Genomic DNA, 18,594 nt, shown 5'->3' with positions numbered 1-18,594 from the left:
CGAGAAAGACATTTAACCAGAGAGTTCAGTAGTTAGAGATGTGACCACCAGATGGTGGTGCACCTCTGCTGATCAGAACATGTGGAGGGTTCATGTGAGTGGGTTCTGAATGGATAGGTAGGCTTGGGGCAGAAGCAGAGCCTTTTTCTTATTGGCTGGGTAGACAATGAAAGAAACCACTAGAGAAAAGAAGGGATCACTTGGTAACAGAAGCAGCTCTCCTGGCTGGAGACTGCAGGTCCACAATTGATCTTAAATGGGAAAAAATAATGAAGGCACCCATTGGAGCTTTAATCGCATTCTTGTGGCTGCAGCTGGACTGTGAGTTGAGGGTTAAAGGGAAACAGAGTGTATTAGTAGATATTCTTTAGATGCCAAGACTGGCTTTATTCAGGTTTCTTCTAGTTGTTGTAGAAAAGGGAAAGTAAACTCCAGAGCTAAATAATCTGACAACCCTTCTTTCTCTGACTTCTGCTTTCTCCGTAGGTGTCAGCCTTGGGAACAAGGTGGTGCAGAGTCCTTCTACCCTGAATGTCCAGGAAGGCAACAGCTCTGTTATCACCTGCACTTATACAGATGGTAACTCAGAGTATTTCCCTTGGTATAAGCAGGAACCTGGGAAAGGTCCCCAGCTCCTTATAGCTATTCGTTCAAATAAGGACAAAGAGGAAGACCAGAGACTGACTGTTTTATTGAACGAGACAGCCAAACGTTTCTCCCTGCACATCGCAGCCACTGAAGCTGGAGACTCGGCTGTCTACTTCTGTGCAGCAAGAACACAGTGCTTCCCAGGCATCTTCTGTCTGTACTCAAACCTGTGACTGGGGCAGCCCCTTTCCTTTGGTGCAAACTTCAAATATGACAAATGTTATATTGTTTGTCTGCAGGTGGAAACTGATGTGCTAGTCATAAAAAACATGTAAAAGAAAGTGAAAGTCACTCAGTCGTGCCCAATTCTTTGCTGCACTGTGGACTATACAGTCCATGGAATTCTCCAAGCCAGAATACTGGAATAGGTAGCGTTTCCCTTCTCCAGGGGATCTTTCCAATGCAGGGATCAAACCCAGGTCTTCTGCACTGCAGGCAGATTCTTTACCAGCTGAGCCACAGGGGAAGCCCAATAATACTGGAATGGGTAGCCTATCCCTTCTCCAGGGGATCTTCCAGACCAAGGAATCGAACTGTGGTCTCCAGCATTGCAGGCGATTCTTTACCACCTGAGTTATCAGGGAAGCCATAAAAAGCACTGGATAACAATATTAGGCTCAAGGGTGGCTAGAAAGGGTTAGAACATGTTGTTGGATACCTGTTGCTTAGTGAATTCTTGAAGAGAGTTGGTAATTTACTGATTTATTTTTAAATTGTAAGACCAACTTTACATTTTGACATTCAGACTCCTCTTCTATAAATACTCCCCTGTTATCCATATCACAATCCTTATTATGAATGGATTTTAAAAAATATTCTGCTTTGACAATAGCATACTTTTCTGATTATACTAATTACATGCCAAATATAAGAAAATCCTTTATATAATTAATACGATATTGACAATTCTATGATCACATGATAATGCTAATATTCAGTTTACTCTTTCTATAAATTCCTATCTTAATTAGTATCTTTTTCCACTTAATATTAAATATTGAACTGAGCATTCCCCATTTCATTGTCTTGTTCCCAAACATCAGCTTTGAAATAGCTCTATGAGAAATATTAATAAATTACAATTTTACATTGTTTGAAATCCCTTTTATGCACATTGACCAATTTCTTATTGAGAAAACGTGACATGTGTTTTCCTTTAGTGCCCAGTAATAGTATATATTTTTTGTGTATTTGAGGAAAAGTAAGATAGAAAGTGATTTGAAAATGTCATGTTCAAATGATTGCAAATCAAATGGTGTATTTGCTTTCTCCTGTCTCTGGACAATTTACTACAAACTTCATGGCCTTCTCTTGATCCTAGGAGGCCAGTCTGGGTGTTGATAGCCTCCATTTTTCTTCCTTTCCCTAGGGGGATGCTGGCTGCTTACATCTGTCTTGTTTCTTCCAGGCCAGCAGAGTGGGGCCGCCTTCTGTACACGCTCACTGCTGCTGCTGCTGCTGCTGCTGCTGAGTCGCTTCAGTCGTGTCTGACTCTGTGCGACCCCATAGACAGCAGCCCACCAGGCTCCCCCGTCCCTGGGATTCTCCAGGCAAGAACACTGGAGTGGGTTGCCATTTCCTTCTCCAATGCATGAAAGTGAAAAGTGAAAGTGAAGTCGCTCAGTCATGTCCGACTCTTAGCGACCCCATGGACTGCAGCCTACCAGGCTCCTCTGTCCATAGGATTTTCCAGGCAAGAATACTGGAGTGGGGTGCCATTGCCTTCTCCTCACATGCTCACTAGGCATCTGCAAAGCCTCACTCTGGCTATTCTTTGTGCCCTGGGAGCAGTGACAGGGTGGGGTAGTGTTTGAGTCAGACGTTGTGTGATGGCTGGCATCCCTGGGCCACTTTTGATGATTGGCAGGCAAGGCATCCCCAGTGACTGGTGGGCAGTCCTGATGGAGCCAGTGCCCTGTAGGAGGAAACTTGCCCATTATTTAATGCCCTCCTGGGGACCTGGCTGCTGTTCCCAGTCACTCCCCACTCCCCAGCTGAGCTGTACACCTAAGTATTCTGGGTGAGGTGAGAAAGGAGCGAGTCTTTTCTGCAGGTTCTCCCAAAGCTGGAGAGCGGATGCTCACTCACAGGCCCCCACTTTCCTCTGGAGAAATCGCAGGTCAAGAATGTTTCTCCTGGAGTCCAGCTGTGTGCTTTGAGGGGAGGAGTGATGAAGGTAATGTGAAATTGTTTCCCGATTGCCGGGAGAAATATCAATAACCTCAGATATGCAGATGATCCCACCCTTATGGCAGAAAGTGAAGAGGAGCTAAAAAGCCTCTTGATGAAAGTGAAAGTGGAGAGTGAAAAAGTTGGCTTAAAGTTCAACATTCAGAAAACGAAGATCATGGCATTCGGTCCCATCACTTCATGGCAAATAGATGGGGAAACAGTGGAAACTGTGTCAGACTTTATTTTTTGGAGCTCCAAAATCACTGCAGATGGTGACTGCAGCCATGAAATTAAAAGATGCTTACTCCTTGGAAGAACAGTTATGACCAAACTAGATAGCATATTCAAAAGCAGAGACAGTTACTTTGCTGACTAAGGGCTGTCTAGTCAAGGCTATGGTTTTTCCAGTGATAATGTATGGATGTGAGGGTTGGACTGTGAAGAAGGCTGAGTGCCGAAGAATTGATGCTTTTGAATTGCGGTGTTGGAGAAGACTCTTGAGAGTCTCTTGGACTGCAAGGAGATCCAACCAGTCCATTCTAAAGGAGATCAGCCCTGGGATTTCTTTGGAAGGAATGATGCTAAAGCTGAAACTCCAGGACATTGGCCACCTCATGCGAAGAGTTGACACATTGGCAAAGACTCTGATGCTGTGAGGGATTGGGGGCAGGAGGAAAAGGGGGATGACAGAGGATGAGATGGCTGGATGGCATCACTGACTTGATGGACGTGAATCTGAGTGAACTCCGGGAGTTGATGATGGACAGGGAGGCCTGGCGTGCTGCGATTCGTGGGGTTGCAAAGAGTTGGACATGACTGAGCGACTGAACTGAACTGAACTGAACCCATGGATGTGAGAGTTGGACTGTGAAGAAAGCTGAGTGCTGAAGAACTGATGCTTTTGCACTGTGGTGTTGGAGAAGACTCTTGAGAGTCCCTTGGATTGCAAGGAGATCCAACCAGTTCATTCTAAAGGAGATCAGCCCTGGGATTTCTTTTGGAAGGAATGATGCTAAAGCTGAAACTCCAGGACATTGTCCACCTCATGAGAAGAGTTGACTCATTGGAAAAGACTCTGATGCTGGGAGGGATTGGGGGCAGCAGGAAAAGGGGATGACAGAGGATGAGATGGCTGGATGGCATCACTGACTTGATGGACATGAGTTTAAGTGAACTCCGGGAGTTGGTGATGGACAGCAAGGCCTGGCGTGCTGCAATTCATGAGGTCGCAAAGAGTCGGACACAACTGAGCAACTGAACTGAACTGAACTGAACCCTCTTCAGTGTGTCTGATGTCAGACGGTGTGCTGGAATTTCTCTGCTGGATTTCTGGACTTCTCAAAACTCTCTTGGAGTATGACTTTGAAAATTGGTGTTTTTGGTAGGTGAAAACATGGTAGAAGATTCCTATTTTGCTATTTTTAGTTCAGTATTTTAAATCTTAATTCCTAAGTAATTGCATAGAAAAATTGACTATTTTTTAATTTATATTTCTGCTTATTTTGAATTATAATCCATTATAGAGATCATGTAGCCATCACAAGATAACGACACGTGCCGGGGTCCAGCCCCAGTGGATCCAGGGTAATTCGAAGAGTGAATGGCGTAGGTGAGGAAAAGCTTATTTATATAGAAATATTAAAAGAGATTAGGAAGAAATAGTAAAGTAGGAAAATTTAGTAGAGAAAAGAGGCTGAATAACTTGGTTTATGAGGAAAGCCAATAAAATCTCAGAACAAGAGATTTGCACCATCTACGTTGGGCCACCAGTGCCTGTTTGAATATCGGAGGGTGCCCCACCTTGGGCTCCCCCTCACGTGGATCTTAAAAGCTGGGGCAAGTAAGTAGACATGGCGAGCCTCCACGCCCCAGATGGGAATTCAGCCAGAAATTAGAGTAAAGGGAAGACACGAGGGAAACCAGTCCAGTGACTGGTCCAGCCTCTATTGTCTAGAAAGGCCTTTTATATCTATTTGATTGTACATAGAGATCAATGGGTAATACAAAATTATGCAGTGTTAGCAGCCCAGACTCTTACCAAAACCAGGCTTTTCTCTCTGCATACCTAGTTGTATACACAAGTCTTAGGTGATTTACATCATCTTCCAGCCAGAGGGCCAATTAACATTTTACAGCCTTTTTTCTGATAAAGTCAACCAGAAGACTTATTTGTTTTGATCTTCCTAAAGTCTGGTGCCACTCTCAGAAAACACTAAATGAAGTTACATTCTTACATAGCAAAGATACAGCAATTTATAACAAGTAAAAGGAGTACAGTGATTTATAACAAAAGAAAAGGAATTAACTGGGAAGTCTAGTGTTGCTAACATCAAAACTACTATATACCTTTTTCCATATCCCAATTGCATTGATTAATATCCTCCCAGGTGCCTAAAAGATAAAGAATATGGAGGCCTGGCAGCAATCATTGAGTCAACAGTGAAAACCTGTCACCAATATGATTTATAGCTCTTTAGAAAAGGCTCTGTATCTTTAAGATGCTTTAAGCTTTGTGCCTCTCGCAGTTGGGGGGCTGTAAGCAATTCACAAGATGTAAAAAGTCCAGGGGAACCTGTTAGGCAAGCTAGAGAGTTATCAGAGGGTTTGAGCTGAAACATACCTTTCAAATGCAGAAGACTGAAGCCCTGAGTTAACTTTTTTCAGAGAATGTCAGAAGAGTTGAAAAGCAGAGTACAATAAGGCAGGCAGATTCTGGTTTTGGGGGTACATGCTCAGGAAATACCAGGGGGAAACCCTGAGGCCTGACTCGCCTTGCTCATCAGGCCTCTCCGCATGACCTTGTCATGGGTGGGATTCCTCACGCTGGCTCCCAGCAGACATGGAACAGTTTCACTGCCCCCCAAAACTCCCCTGCATTCTCCTTTTGTAATGACAAACTCCCCTTTTCCAGTGTTGTGCTGTGCTTAGTCACTCAGTTGTGTCCGACTCTTCTCGACTCCACGGACTGTAGCCCGCCCAAGATCCTCTGTCCATGAGGATTCTCTAGGCAAGAATATTGGAATGGGTTTTCATGCCCTCCTAAAGGGGATCTTTCCAACCTAGGGCTCAAACTCAGATTTCCTTCATTGCAGGCAGATTCTTTATTGACTGAACTACCAGGGAAGCCCATGAATACTGGAGTGGGTAGCCTATCCCTTCTCCAAGGCACCTTCCCAACCCAGGAATTGAACTGGGGTCTCCTGCATTGCAGGCGGATTCTTTACCAGCTGAGCTACCAGGGAAGTACCCCCCCGCCCATACCTAACTCATTTCAAAAATTAAAGAAAATATAAATTCAGAGTTTGATATGAGACTGTCCAAAGAATTTCTCTGGGTATGGATGTATTTTGAGTAACAGAATACAATCATGGGATCCTTTAGTTAAGAAGTTTAAAAGACTTAAATAATATGAAGAGAAATTAATGATATTTCATATTTAGTCAACCAGTTGTTAGAAAAAAGTTGGGTGTTTTTATATTAGAGAACAATTCCTTTTTTAATATAAATTTATTTATTTTAATTGGAGGTTAATTACTTTACAATATTGTATTGGTTTTGCCATACATCAACATGAATCTGCCACAGGTATACAGGTGTTCCCCGTCCTGAACCACCCCCCACCTCCTCTCTCCCCGTACCATCCCTCTGGCCGTCCCAGTGCACCAGCCACAAGCATCCAGTATCAATTCCTACTGTATGTGGTCCCATTAAACTTAATAGACATTCCACTGCAAGATGCTTCAAACAATTTCGCTGAGGCTGTCATTACTGAGTCAGGAAGATGTGAAATAAACAGTGAGGTGAAAGTCACTCAGTCATGTCTGACTCTTTGTGACCCCATGGACTATACTGTCCATGGATTTCTCCAGGCCAGAATACTGGAATGGATAACCTTTCCCTTCTCCAGGGGATCTTCCCAACTTGGGGATTGAACCCAGATCTCCCGCATTGCAGGCAAATTCTTTACCAGCGAAGCCACAGTGGAAGCCCAAGAATACTGGAGTGGGCAGCCTATCCCTTCTCCAGTGGAACTTCCTGACTCAGGAATCAAACTAGGGTCTCCTGCATTGCAGGTGGATTCTTTACCAACTGAGTTATCAGGGGAAGATAAGTTTTGGCTAATGTATCAAGGAACAGGCTGTGAGAGGCAGTGGGTCTTTGTTGTTTGCCATGGTGTTGAGTCATATCTCTAGGCATGGCTTTCCTGTTATATTCATACACAAACAAAGATTTATTACAGACAGGAAGTGGTTAAGGCTGTGGTAGCACAGGTGTAGGGTTGGAGGTGGAATCAGTGGTGATCTTAGGGATAGCTGTCTTATGGAGGTGTATGATATCACCTGCTATATATTTCCTTTAGAGCTGGGCATACAGAATATATAACACTTTGGTACGGCTCGTTTATGGTCCCAGTTGAGTTAATGGGATGAATATAAATTCAAAGTCTTGTAACCTAATGACAAAACTAAGATATCTATATCCTGTAAAGTAAAAAAATAAAAATAAATAAAGCCAACAAACCAAAACAAACAAACAAACAAGTAAAAAAACTAAGATATCTAATATGGCTTTCATGAACAGAGCTGGACTGTCAAAATTAGTAGAGAATAAAAGGGGATTTCTGTGACAAGAGTCAATCTCTGCAATCTCAGCCCAAACTCCTTAGTAAAGGGTGATTAGATTTTCCTGCTTTGGCCCCAAGATGGGCAACTGAAAATACTGATAGTGAGGAGAAGCATTATTGTAACAATAGAATAGAAGAGCTAAAGTGCTTTGCCTTCTTACCATAAAGTGATTGATTTCTACCTTGGAAGAACTGAACACAGAAGTGAGGATGCATGGTTAGTATGACTTATATTATTTCCATAATACATTACAGACAATATTTTAAAATAAGAGCTACTCACTCATTTCTTTCACAGAAGCAATGACCCAACATATTGTGTGCATGTGTGTGTGTCAGGGGTCTTTTTGCAATATCAAATTAACTCGTGTTTATTTTAAGGTGTAATTGCTAACAGTTGAAGAACTGGTTAACACAAAAGGAAGTTAAGTGAGTAGGACTATCATCTGGTTCATAGAGAAGTTGATGTAACCCACATCAACTTGCTACTCAACTAACTACATCAACTTGCTGCATCAACTCACCCCTGTTTCCTGTGGTGGGGCAGCAGCAGCGCACACCCAGCAATCCTTCCCTCACCCTGTCAGGCTCACCTCACCTTGCAAAGCCTTGACATTGGAGAAGAAGATATTTTCCATCTAGTGGAAGAGCTGCAACATGCTTCTCTCCAGCCTTCTGAGGGTGGTCGTGGCTTCACTGTGTTTAGGTAAGGATGGTCCTGATGGGATTGTGCCTCGTCTGTGACCGAAGGACCAAAGGAACAGGAAGTCTTAAGGGTACCCTGGGAAGGTAGCCTAGCTGAGTGTAAAGTAGAATTTCTTTATTCTACATCACTTATTCCTAAATCTCTATTGTTTTTGTTCAGTAGCTAAGCTTTGTCTGGCTCTTTATAACTTCATGGACTGCAGAACACCAGGCTCCCCTGTTCCATGCTATCTCCTGGAGTTTGCTCAAATTCACGTCCATTGAGGCAGTGATACTATCTAATCATCTCATCTTCTGCTGCACCCTTCTTTGTCTTCAGTCTTTCCCAGAATCAGGGTCTTTTCCAATGTGTCTGCTCTTTGCCTCAGGTGGCCAAAGTATTGGAGCTTCAGCTTCAGCATCAGTCCTTTCAATGAATATTCAGGGTTGATTTCCTTTAGGATGTACTAGTTTGAGCTCCTTGCAGTCCAAGGGACTCTAAACAGTCTTCTCCAGCACCACAATTTGAAAGCATCAATTCTTCAGCATTCGGCCTTCTTTCTGGTCCAACTCTGACATCCATACATGACTACTGGAAAACCCATAGCTTTGACTATACAGATCTTTGTTGGCAAAGTAATGTCTCTGCTTTTTAATACACTGTCTAGCTTTTCCATAGCTTTCCTTCCAAGGAGCAAGTGTTTTTTAATTTCATGGCTACAGTCTACTTCTATTTTTTTTCCTCTAGGATCCAGTATTGCCCAGAAAGTAACTCAAGACCAACCACCCATGTCAGTGCAGGAGAAAGAAACTGTGACCCTGGATTGCACATATGACACCAGTATTACAACCTATAGTCTATTCTGGTACAAGCAACCCAGCAGTGGGGTGATGACCTTCCTCATTCGCCAGGACTCTTCTAACAAGCCAAATGCCACAGAAGGTCGCTACTCATTGAATTTCCAGAAGGCAAGCAAATTCATCACATTTACGATCTCAGCTTCACAACTGGAGGACTCTGCAGTGTATTTCTGTGCACTGAGTGAGCCCACAGTGAGAGGCATGTAGGAGGGACCTGCACCAAAACCCAGAGTTCTAATTGATACATCCACCTGCTGTCGGGACCAGGGTAGGGAATCGCCTTCACAGACAGGAAGTGGTTAGCACTGTGGCAGCACAGGTGTAGGTTTAGAGCGGAAACTCTCATTCTAAGAAAGTATTTCTCTAGGTTCATAGACCATGTCTAGAGCTATCACTCATCAAAAACATTCTTATCCCTGAAAATTTGGATTTAAATTTCTTATCAAACACAAATATAACCACCAAAATCTTTATCATTTGGTGATTAGATTAAACTAGAAGAATTGACTAAGGAAATTCAGAAATTTCTGAATTAAAAATCAGTTTAAAATATGTGTGAATTATTAGTCTTTTAGATAAGTTCTGTTCAGTTCAGTCACTCACCTGTATCTGACTCTTTGTGACTGCATGGACCGCAGCACACCAGGCCTCCCCGCCTAACACCAACTCCTGGAGTCTACTCAAACTCATGTCCATTGAGTCGGTGATGCCATCCAACCATCTCACCCTCTGTCATCCCCTTCTTCTCCCACCTTCAGTCTTTCCCAGATCAGGGTCTTTTCCAATGAGTTAGTTCTTCACATCAGGCAGCTAAAGTATTAGAGTTTCAGCTTCAACATCAGTCCTTCCAATGAATATTCAGGACTGATTTCCTTTAGGATGGACTGGTTGGATCTCCTTGCAGTCCAAGGGACTCTCAAGAGTCTTCTCCAACACCACAGTTCAAAAGCATCAGTTCTTCGGCACTCAGCTTTCTTTATAGTCCAACTCTCACATCCATACATGACCACTGGAAAAACTATAGCCTTGCCTTGACAGACCTTTGTTGGCAGAGTAATGTCTCTGCTTTTTAATATGCTATCTAGGCTAGTCATAAGTTTCCTTCCAAGGAGTAAGTGTCCTTTAACTTCATGGCTGCAGTCACCAATTGCAGTGATTTTGGAGCCCCCCCCCCCCGCCCCGCCCCCAAATAAAGTCTGTCACTGTTTCCGCTGTTTCCCTATCTGTTTGTCATGAAGTGATGGGACCAGATGCCATGATCTTTGTTTTCTGAATGTTGAGCTTTGAGCCAACTTTTTCTCTCTCCTCTTTCACTTTCATCAAGAGGCTCTTTAGTTCCTCTTTGCTTTCTGCCATAAGGGTGCTGTCCTTTGCATATCTGAGGTTATTGATATTTCTCCTGGTGATCTTGATTCCAGCTTGTGCTTCTTCCAGCCCAGCGTTTCTCATGATGTACTCTGTATAGAAGTTAAATAAGCAGGGTGACAATATACAGCCTTGACGTACTCCTTTCCTGATTTGGAACCAGTCTGTTGTTCCATGCCCAGTTCTAACTGTTGCTTCCTGACCTGCCTAAAGATTTCTCAAGAGGCAGGTCAGGTGGTCTGTATTCCCATCTTTTTAAGAATTTTCCACAGATCAATTTGATCAATAAATATTTATTGTAGGTATATTGTATTACCGACATTACTTGGAATGAGGAAGGTGGTAAAATCTCTCTGTGGTAGTCCTCTTTTTGAATATCTGTTTGAATGCAGTTTTATACCATTTAATGAATAAGTTTATTTTAGATTTATTAGTGGAATTAATGCACTCTCATTTACTTTCTAAAATGTTTAATATGTCACAAATTTTGTGCTAATACTCATTCTGCAATATTAACACCTCTAGCGTGAAATAGCTCAATTTCTAGAATATAGTTTAACTGCCTCCCATTGATCTTATTCACAAATGATTAATAGTTAACTGCTCTTAGAAGGACATTGTGAAGGAGAAGAGTATGAATTGTCTTCTTTCTCTGCTCTTGCCCTTTGCTGTACCACTCTTCATAAAGCATTTTTACCATCATGTGACTGATTTTGCATCCCTCTAGGCCCTCTTTTTCAACAGTGTTGAAAAAGTCCAAACACTGTTAACACAGTGGTAACAAAGTCCAAAATATTCCTTGTCTCCAATTACCTCCTACCTCTAACCTCATTTTCTCAGCTGCTTAAAATCTGAATGGTAATGGATGATTGATAAGTGGTTTTGTATTATAACTCCCTTTTATATTTGCATTTGGAAGCAGATGTGTAAAGTAGAATTCTTAAAATACTCTCTTAAATTTTTTTTAAATTAAGTTTTTATCATTTTGACATTCATTTTTACAATTTTAACTATTTTAAGTGTTCAATCCAGTGATACTAAGTACATTTACATTGCTGTTCAGCAAGCACCATCCATCTATACTACTCTTTGCATCTTGAAAATTGAAAATTTGTACTCATTAAAGACTAAGTCCTCAGGAGTTCCCTGGCAGTCCAGTAGGAAGACTCCATGCTTACAATGCAGGGAACACAGGTCTGATTCCTGGTCAGGGAACTGATGTTCCCCATGCCTCAATGTGCAGCCAAAAACGTAAATTGAAAAAAAAAAAAAAAAAGACTAACTCCTCATTCCCTTGTCCCTCCAACCCATGGCCACTACTGCTCTGCTCTCTCTATGAGTTTGACTACTTTAGATAATTCATATAAATCAAATTATAAAATATTGGTCATTTTGTGACATTTCTTTTATTATAGTGTCCTCAAATTTCATCCATGTTGTAGATTTTTTTAAATACCTTTCTAAGGTTGAATAATATTCCATTGTACATATACACTACTTTTTGTCTACTCATTCATCTGTTGATGAACATTTGGGTTCCTTCCATCTTTTGGTAGAAACATGGATATATGAATATCTCAGTATTTGGAGTATATATCCAAATTCTTTCAAGGGTTTTGAATATAATATAATCAGAAGTAGAATTGGTCGATCACATGGCAGTACAATTTTTAAATTTTTGAGAAACATTTATCCTGGTTAGTCTGAAAAACTATGCTCTAGACTACTTTATCACATGCCAGTTTCAAGGGAAAGAGAAATAGAGTGATCAGTAGTCATGAATGAAGTTGCAGAATTGTGGTGGTTTGTCACCCTGGGGATGGTGTATTGCTCCTCAGGTGCCTCCTAAGCAGTAGTCTGAAAGGAATGGTCAAGGCACTACCTTGTGGTCATCTTCTGAATCGAAGCTTGGGTATTTCCTTTTTTAAACTTTATATTATTTTGGAGTATATATGGATTAACGATGTTGTGATAGTTTCAGGTGGACAGCAAAGGAATTCAGCCATACAGATACATGTATCCATTTCCCCCTAAGCTCCCATCCCATTCAAGCTGCCACGTAACACGTAACATTAGGCAGAGTTTCCTGTGCTATGCATTAGGTCCTTGTTGATTATCCATTTTAAATATAGCAGTGTGTACATGTCCATCCCAAACTCCCTAACTGTCTCCCCACCCCCATCCTTCCTCTTTGGCAACCATAAGTTCATTCTTTATGAGTCTATGAGTCTGTTTTTGTTTTGTAAACAAGTTCATGAGTATTCTTTATGTTTCTTTCCTCTTTTGGCGAAAGGGCCAAATCTATAATTATTTAATTAGCTCAATATGCATAAGTAAAGAACCTATTAAAAGACTGTCTTAAAATATTTCAAAGATTTGAGAAGTAATTTTGCTGCCCTCTCTCTCTCAAAAGTTCTCTGAAAAGAATCTATAGGGGAAAAAAGGGAACAGATTTTTGCGACTAGATAGGTCTGCGTTCAAAACTATTAACTCTAAAATTAAGTTTCTAGATAGCTTTGTTTTACTATTTGTAAGATGATAGAGTGATATCTTCTTTAGTATTTTGTTGTGACAATTTATCAGTAATGTATCCACAGAGATTAACAAGTCACAGATGATTGATTAATGACAGTAATCTCTATAGGTACAGAAAAACCACTGGACAAAACTCAGTATCTATTCTTGATTAAAAACTCCCAGCAAACTAGGACTTAAGAGAATTCATTAACTTAATAAAGGTTCTCTACAAAAAATCCACATCAAATACACTGGATGGCAAAAGACTGAATGCTTTCCTTCAAATTTCAGGAATAAGGGAAGACTCTTGACTCTCACCACTTGTACTGAATATTGTACTAAGGGTCCTAGCCAGTGCAATAAGGCAAGAGAAAGAAACAAAAGTCATACAGTTTGGAAAAGAAGTGAATCTACCATTAGTCAAAGACAGAGTAATTATCTGAGCGTCAAATCCAAGGGAATTTGCAAAAATGTTACTAGAAAAAAACGAAAATTAAACAAAGTCAAATATATCCCTAACATAGGCTCCAGTCACTCCACTCCCAGATATTGACCCAAGAGAAATGAGAGTATGACTATAAAAAATCTTATTCACACATGTTCATATCAGTTTTATTTGTAACAGCCGCAAACAAGGACTAACCTAAATGTCCATCAATAGGTGAATAGATAAACGTACCTACAGATAAATCATATCCATATAATGGAATACTACTCAGCAATACAAAGGAATGAAACATGATTGTAATAACCGTGGGAGAATCCTAAAATACTTATGCTGAATGAAAGAAGCTATCAAAGGCACACATCATACCATTTATTTGAAATTACTGAATATGCAAACTATTTTATGAGAGAAATGTTGCTTGAAAATGGGAATAGGATGTGAAGAGAGGGCCGAGAGGACTAAAAAGAGACGAGGAAATTTTGGGGTGACGTGTTGTTCATTATCTTGATTGTGGTGATGGTTTCACAAGTATAAACATGTGTCAGTCTTAAGTTAAGGAGGTACAATTTATTTTAAAGAGAACTATGTATTAATAAAGCCATTAAAATCCAAATATAGCAAATATCTTTTCTTCAGTGTTATAGAAGTCTTATTTTATGACCCCGAAATGCAAAAATATTTCTCCTATATGTACTCATTGGCCTTAAACTATTTTTTTTTAAAAGTAGAGGTAATAACTATTTGCATCCATGTGCATCCATTTATTTTCAGTCCTACATCATTACAACCTAGTTTGTATTCTTTCTATATACTAGAATTGCCAGTGGATTCTTTACCATCTGAGCAACCAGGGAAACCCACCTACCAGAACAGAAGTTTGTAATTGATTTTCCAGAATTTTTTTCTGGCATAGTTTTGAGGCAGTTTCTCACTATGTGATTTGGAAGGTAGAGAAGAAAGGAAGGGATATGTGAATCCAAGCAGTATCAAGCCTGGTTTTTAAAATTTAAATCTGGGTTTGGGAAATGATTCATGTTCTGACTCTGGACTCATGAAATTCCTTGATGTGAATCTGAGAAGAGTGAACTCCCAGAAACAGATGTCTAAGCGTCCATCTGTGTGTTTAGGAATCTGTGGTTACAGGGCTTTACAGAAGATGACTGCCTCTTAGAACTTCATCCTGATACTCCTCAGAGGTTTTGTTTTATAAAATGAATGATCATAAAAAGGGAGCTAAAGAAGTGCTTGTTTTTGCTGCTGGTACTCAGAAAGAGAAGTTTTGAGTATGTTTGTAATCCTGGGAACATCCTGTTGCCCCTGATCTTTGACAGCTACCTCGATCTAGGACATCTGCCCCAAATGAAAACTTGTGAACCAACATCGGACTGGCTGCAACCCTACTTCTTGGGGAGCTCTAAAAATTACAGATTCATGGGTCTCAACTCTGGATAATGTGATTCATGAAGTTATTGGTGGGCCCAGAACGTGTAATTTTAAGTCATTCACTCATTAATGCTACTTTCAGCTGTCATGTGAATATTGGCTGAGAGGTCTTTAACAATTTGAAAAGCTGGGAAAGAAGAGCATCCTAACTCATGCTCTGAGCTTTTGACACAAATCTACATCTTCAGGGTTTCAAACACTGGGGGAAAATTATTTGGTTCAAGTTTGGCAACAAAATGTGGCAGATGGAATAGAAAGTATCTTTGAGGCTAGATGTCAACTAAGAATGTATAATAGGATTAGTACTTGTCTGATTTACATAGGCCAACCCTCTTATCTTAGAGTCAAGGAAGAAGAAGGGGAATAAGATATCAATCTTAGATAATTCTACAAGGATTTGATCATTTCAATTATGATATCTCTTTTGTTTTCACATTTTAATGATTCTGAAATTCAGGATTATTTGACTATTGATAAGACAGTGTGACTTTTTCCCTTAAAATTTTTATTAGAAAGATAACATTTCTTACAAATGATATTATTTTAGGACTGAGAAAATATTTTATTTCAAGTAGTAGTGATTCCGTGATCAAAGACCCTTTATTCATTAATTTTTTTGGTATAGCGAATATTTAGTGAGCATGTAATAAACATCAGCCAGGGCTTCCCTGGGGACTCAGTGGTAAAGAATCTGCCTGCCAATGCAGGAGACTCAGGTTCGATCCCTGGGTTGAGAAGATCCCCTGGGGAAGAAAATGGCAACTCCAAATGGCACCCCACTCCAGTACTCTTGCCTGGAAAATCTCATGAATGGAGGAGCCTGGTGGGCTTCAGTCCATGGGGTCGCTAAGAGTCCGACACAGCTGAGCGACTTCACTTTCACTTTTCACTTTCATGCATTGGAGAAGGAAATGGCAACCCACTCCAGTGTTCTTGCCTGGAGAATCCCAGGGATGGGGGAGCCTGATGGGCTGCTGTCTCTGGGGTCGCACAGAGTCGGACACAACTGAAGTGACTTAGCAGCAGCAGCAGTATTCTTGAGTGGGAAATCCCACGGACAAAGGAGCCTAGTGGGCTACAGTCTTTAGGGTTGCAAAAGGATTAGACATGACTGATTCAGTGACTAAACAACAAATAATTGTCAGTCACTCTTCCATAACTTGGGGTACAATGCTGAAAAACAGAGATTCACTCAGTAATGACCTAGCTTCTTATTTCTTCCTCTCTAATCAGCCACAGACTCTTCTGACAGTCAGTGGATTATAGGTTGGCCCACAATGGATCCATGAGAATATAAAATACTATACTAAAGTTCTTAAGAAAATCAGTATCTTCTCAGCTACAAAAATACCTGGAATGCTTGTTAAAGAACTTCCATGTCAGGTAGTATCCTAGGAACAAAACAGACCTGAGAAGTGTTGACAGCTGTTGATCAGATTTCCAAGCTCCACCTGAAGACTGATATGTGCCTCATGGATAAAGTCAAGGAAAACATTTTTCTAATTTAGGGAGGAGACCAGGATACAGGGGCTTCCCTGGTGGCTCAGTTGGTAAAGAGTCTGCCTGAAGTGTGGGAGAGCCAAGTTCTATCTCTGGGTCGGGAAGATCCCCTGGAGAAGGAAATGGCCACACACTCCGGTACTCTTGCCTGGAAAATCCCATGGATGGAGGAGCCTGGCAGGTTACAGTCCATGGGGTCTCAAAGAGTCGGACCCGACTTAGCGACTTCACTTTCTTTCCACTATACATGCATCGCATTTCTGAACCTGTCCACCAGAGGGTGCAGTTTCCTAACAGACACATTTCCTGTGTGCCTAGTCTTCACTGAAACTAAACCTCACTGTGACTTCAGCATTTCTTCATGTGGAGAGTCAAGAACGTTATTCAGGAGACACTCTGGAGATGAGCTCTTCTCCAGGCTTAGTGACTGTGATACTCTTCCTGCTGGGTAAGAAAAACGCCTCTAAACATTTGGATCCTTTCTTCTGTTATGTCAACAAAACCTTCAAGCGTAATTTTATCCCAGAGTTTTATGCCCAAGATCACAGAGAACTCTCTTATTTTCCCCTAGGACAAACCCGTGGAGACTCAGTGAGCCAGATGGACGGCCAAGTGACCCTTTTGGAAGGGGCTACCTTGACTGTGAACTGTACTTATTCAGCCATCGGGTACCCCACTCTTTTCTGGTATGTCCAGTATCCTGGAGAAGGTCCACAGCTCCTCCTGAAAGCCACGAAGGCCAACGACAAGGGAACCAACGAAGGTTTTGAAGCCACATACGATGCAAAAACCACCTCCTTCCACTTGGAGAAAGCCTCAGTCCAAGAGTCAGACGCGGCTGTGTACCACTGTGCTCTGAGTGACACAGTGAGGGAAACTGCAGGGGGAGCTGAGCACAAACTCTGAGCAGCAACGGGGCCTGGATCCATGTGGTTCCAGCAGAGCCTATGGTTGTTTGTCTCTTAGTCTCTGGTTCATACAGAAAACATACAAATGGCTAAAGCATAAGAATAAGAAGTGAATATTCCCCACACTCAACTCTTCATCAGTGAAACCGAAAACTCTCTGACACCAGTAGTTCCTTTTCCAGGGTCAAAGTAGTTTCAAGGTAAACACATAAGCAGCAAAGTGGTGTTTTGCATGTTCTGCTGCTTCCACAAGCTGTTCCAGGTCACCCGGGTGGCTGTTACTAGGCCTCACTGTACTTTCACAGAACCAAAGTGCGCCAGATGAGGTGTGGTCTGCACAGTGTCTTCCCGACAGAGCATGGCATGAGAGGTGACAGGAGAGCCACAGCCCCCACAAGTTATCATTCTTAATAGAGAAAGAAGGGATGAAGGAGGAGGAACAGAATCTCATACATGATGGAACAGTGGAAAGAGAGGAAAGGATTTTATGCACACTCATCTCTTTATCCCCCTGAGACTCTATTTAAAAGATAGCAAATAAATTAGAATGGGTATACCCCTGAAAATACAGAGGACAGAAAAGGAGTTGGCAGCTGCAAAGGCTGAGAAGACAAGGCACCGATCATCTCTGAGTAACTGAGAAAGACGGTGTTGCCCCATGAGTGCACACGTGTGAGTGCTGAGGGTCTTGGGGAGCACTAAAACAGGAGGTCACTGTGAACAGAGAATAGCTGTGCTCTCCACAGTTCTTTATGACAAGCAATGATGACTTTCTAAACTCAGCATAAAAGTGGAAGTTAGTCTTTAATGAACTGAGAACAACACAAAGAATTCCCCCAAACTTTGTATGTGCCATGCTGTGCTTGGTCCCTTCAGCTGTGCCCAACTCTTCGCAACCCCATGGACTCCTCTGTCCGTGGCTCCTCTGTCCATGGGATTCTCCAGGCAGGAATCCTGGAGGGGGTTGCCATTTCCTTCTCCAGGGGACCTTCCCAACCCAGGACTCGAACCCAGGTCAGGTAGATTCTTTACTGTATGAGTCACCAGGGAAGACCAATAATACTGGAGCGAGTAGCCTGTCCCTTCTCGAGGGGAACTTCCTGACTGAGGAATCAAACTGGGGTTTCCTGCATTGCAGGCGGATTCTTTACCAGCTGAGCTACCCAAGTGTGTTAAACTTTACTATTAAACTTTTTGACTTTTACTCATTGGTTGGGCTTTCTTTTCTTAAAAGTGTCTGTAAAATTTTTCCCTTCTTCCCTATAGCCCTGCAGACACTGGTCTTGCTACTGTCTCCGTAGCTCTGCTCCGTCCAGAATGTCATGTAGGTGGAATCAGATGGTGCAGCTTTCTCAGACTGGCTTCTCTCACTCGTGTGTGTGTGTGCTCGGGCGCTTCAGTCCTGTCTGGTTCTCTGTGACCCT

The 18,594-nt window shown here is 41.7% G+C and overlaps 2 gene segments (V, D, J or C); both read left to right on the top strand.

Moving 5' to 3' along the window:
• The first annotated feature begins 205 nt into the window (after positions 1-205).
• LOC114115807 (T cell receptor alpha variable 13-1-like) lies at positions 206-1,405 on the top strand. The segment is given in 2 exon segments: positions 206-321; positions 487-1,405. Coding segments are annotated over 2 exon segments (387 nt in total).
• Positions 1,406-16,604: 15,199 nt separating this feature from the next.
• LOC114115805 (T cell receptor alpha variable 9-2-like) lies at positions 16,605-17,716 on the top strand. The segment is given in 2 exon segments: positions 16,605-16,710; positions 16,834-17,716. Coding segments are annotated over 2 exon segments (381 nt in total).
• Positions 17,717-18,594: the final 878 nt, after the last annotated feature.

This window comes from Ovis aries, chromosome 7 (genome assembly GCF_016772045.2).
Source record: "Ovis aries strain OAR_USU_Benz2616 breed Rambouillet chromosome 7, ARS-UI_Ramb_v3.0, whole genome shotgun sequence".
Lineage (NCBI taxonomy): Eukaryota > Metazoa > Chordata > Mammalia > Artiodactyla > Bovidae > Ovis > Ovis aries.
The sequence above is the reverse complement of the archived record's forward strand: the minus strand, read 5'-3'. Positions and strand labels throughout refer to the sequence as shown.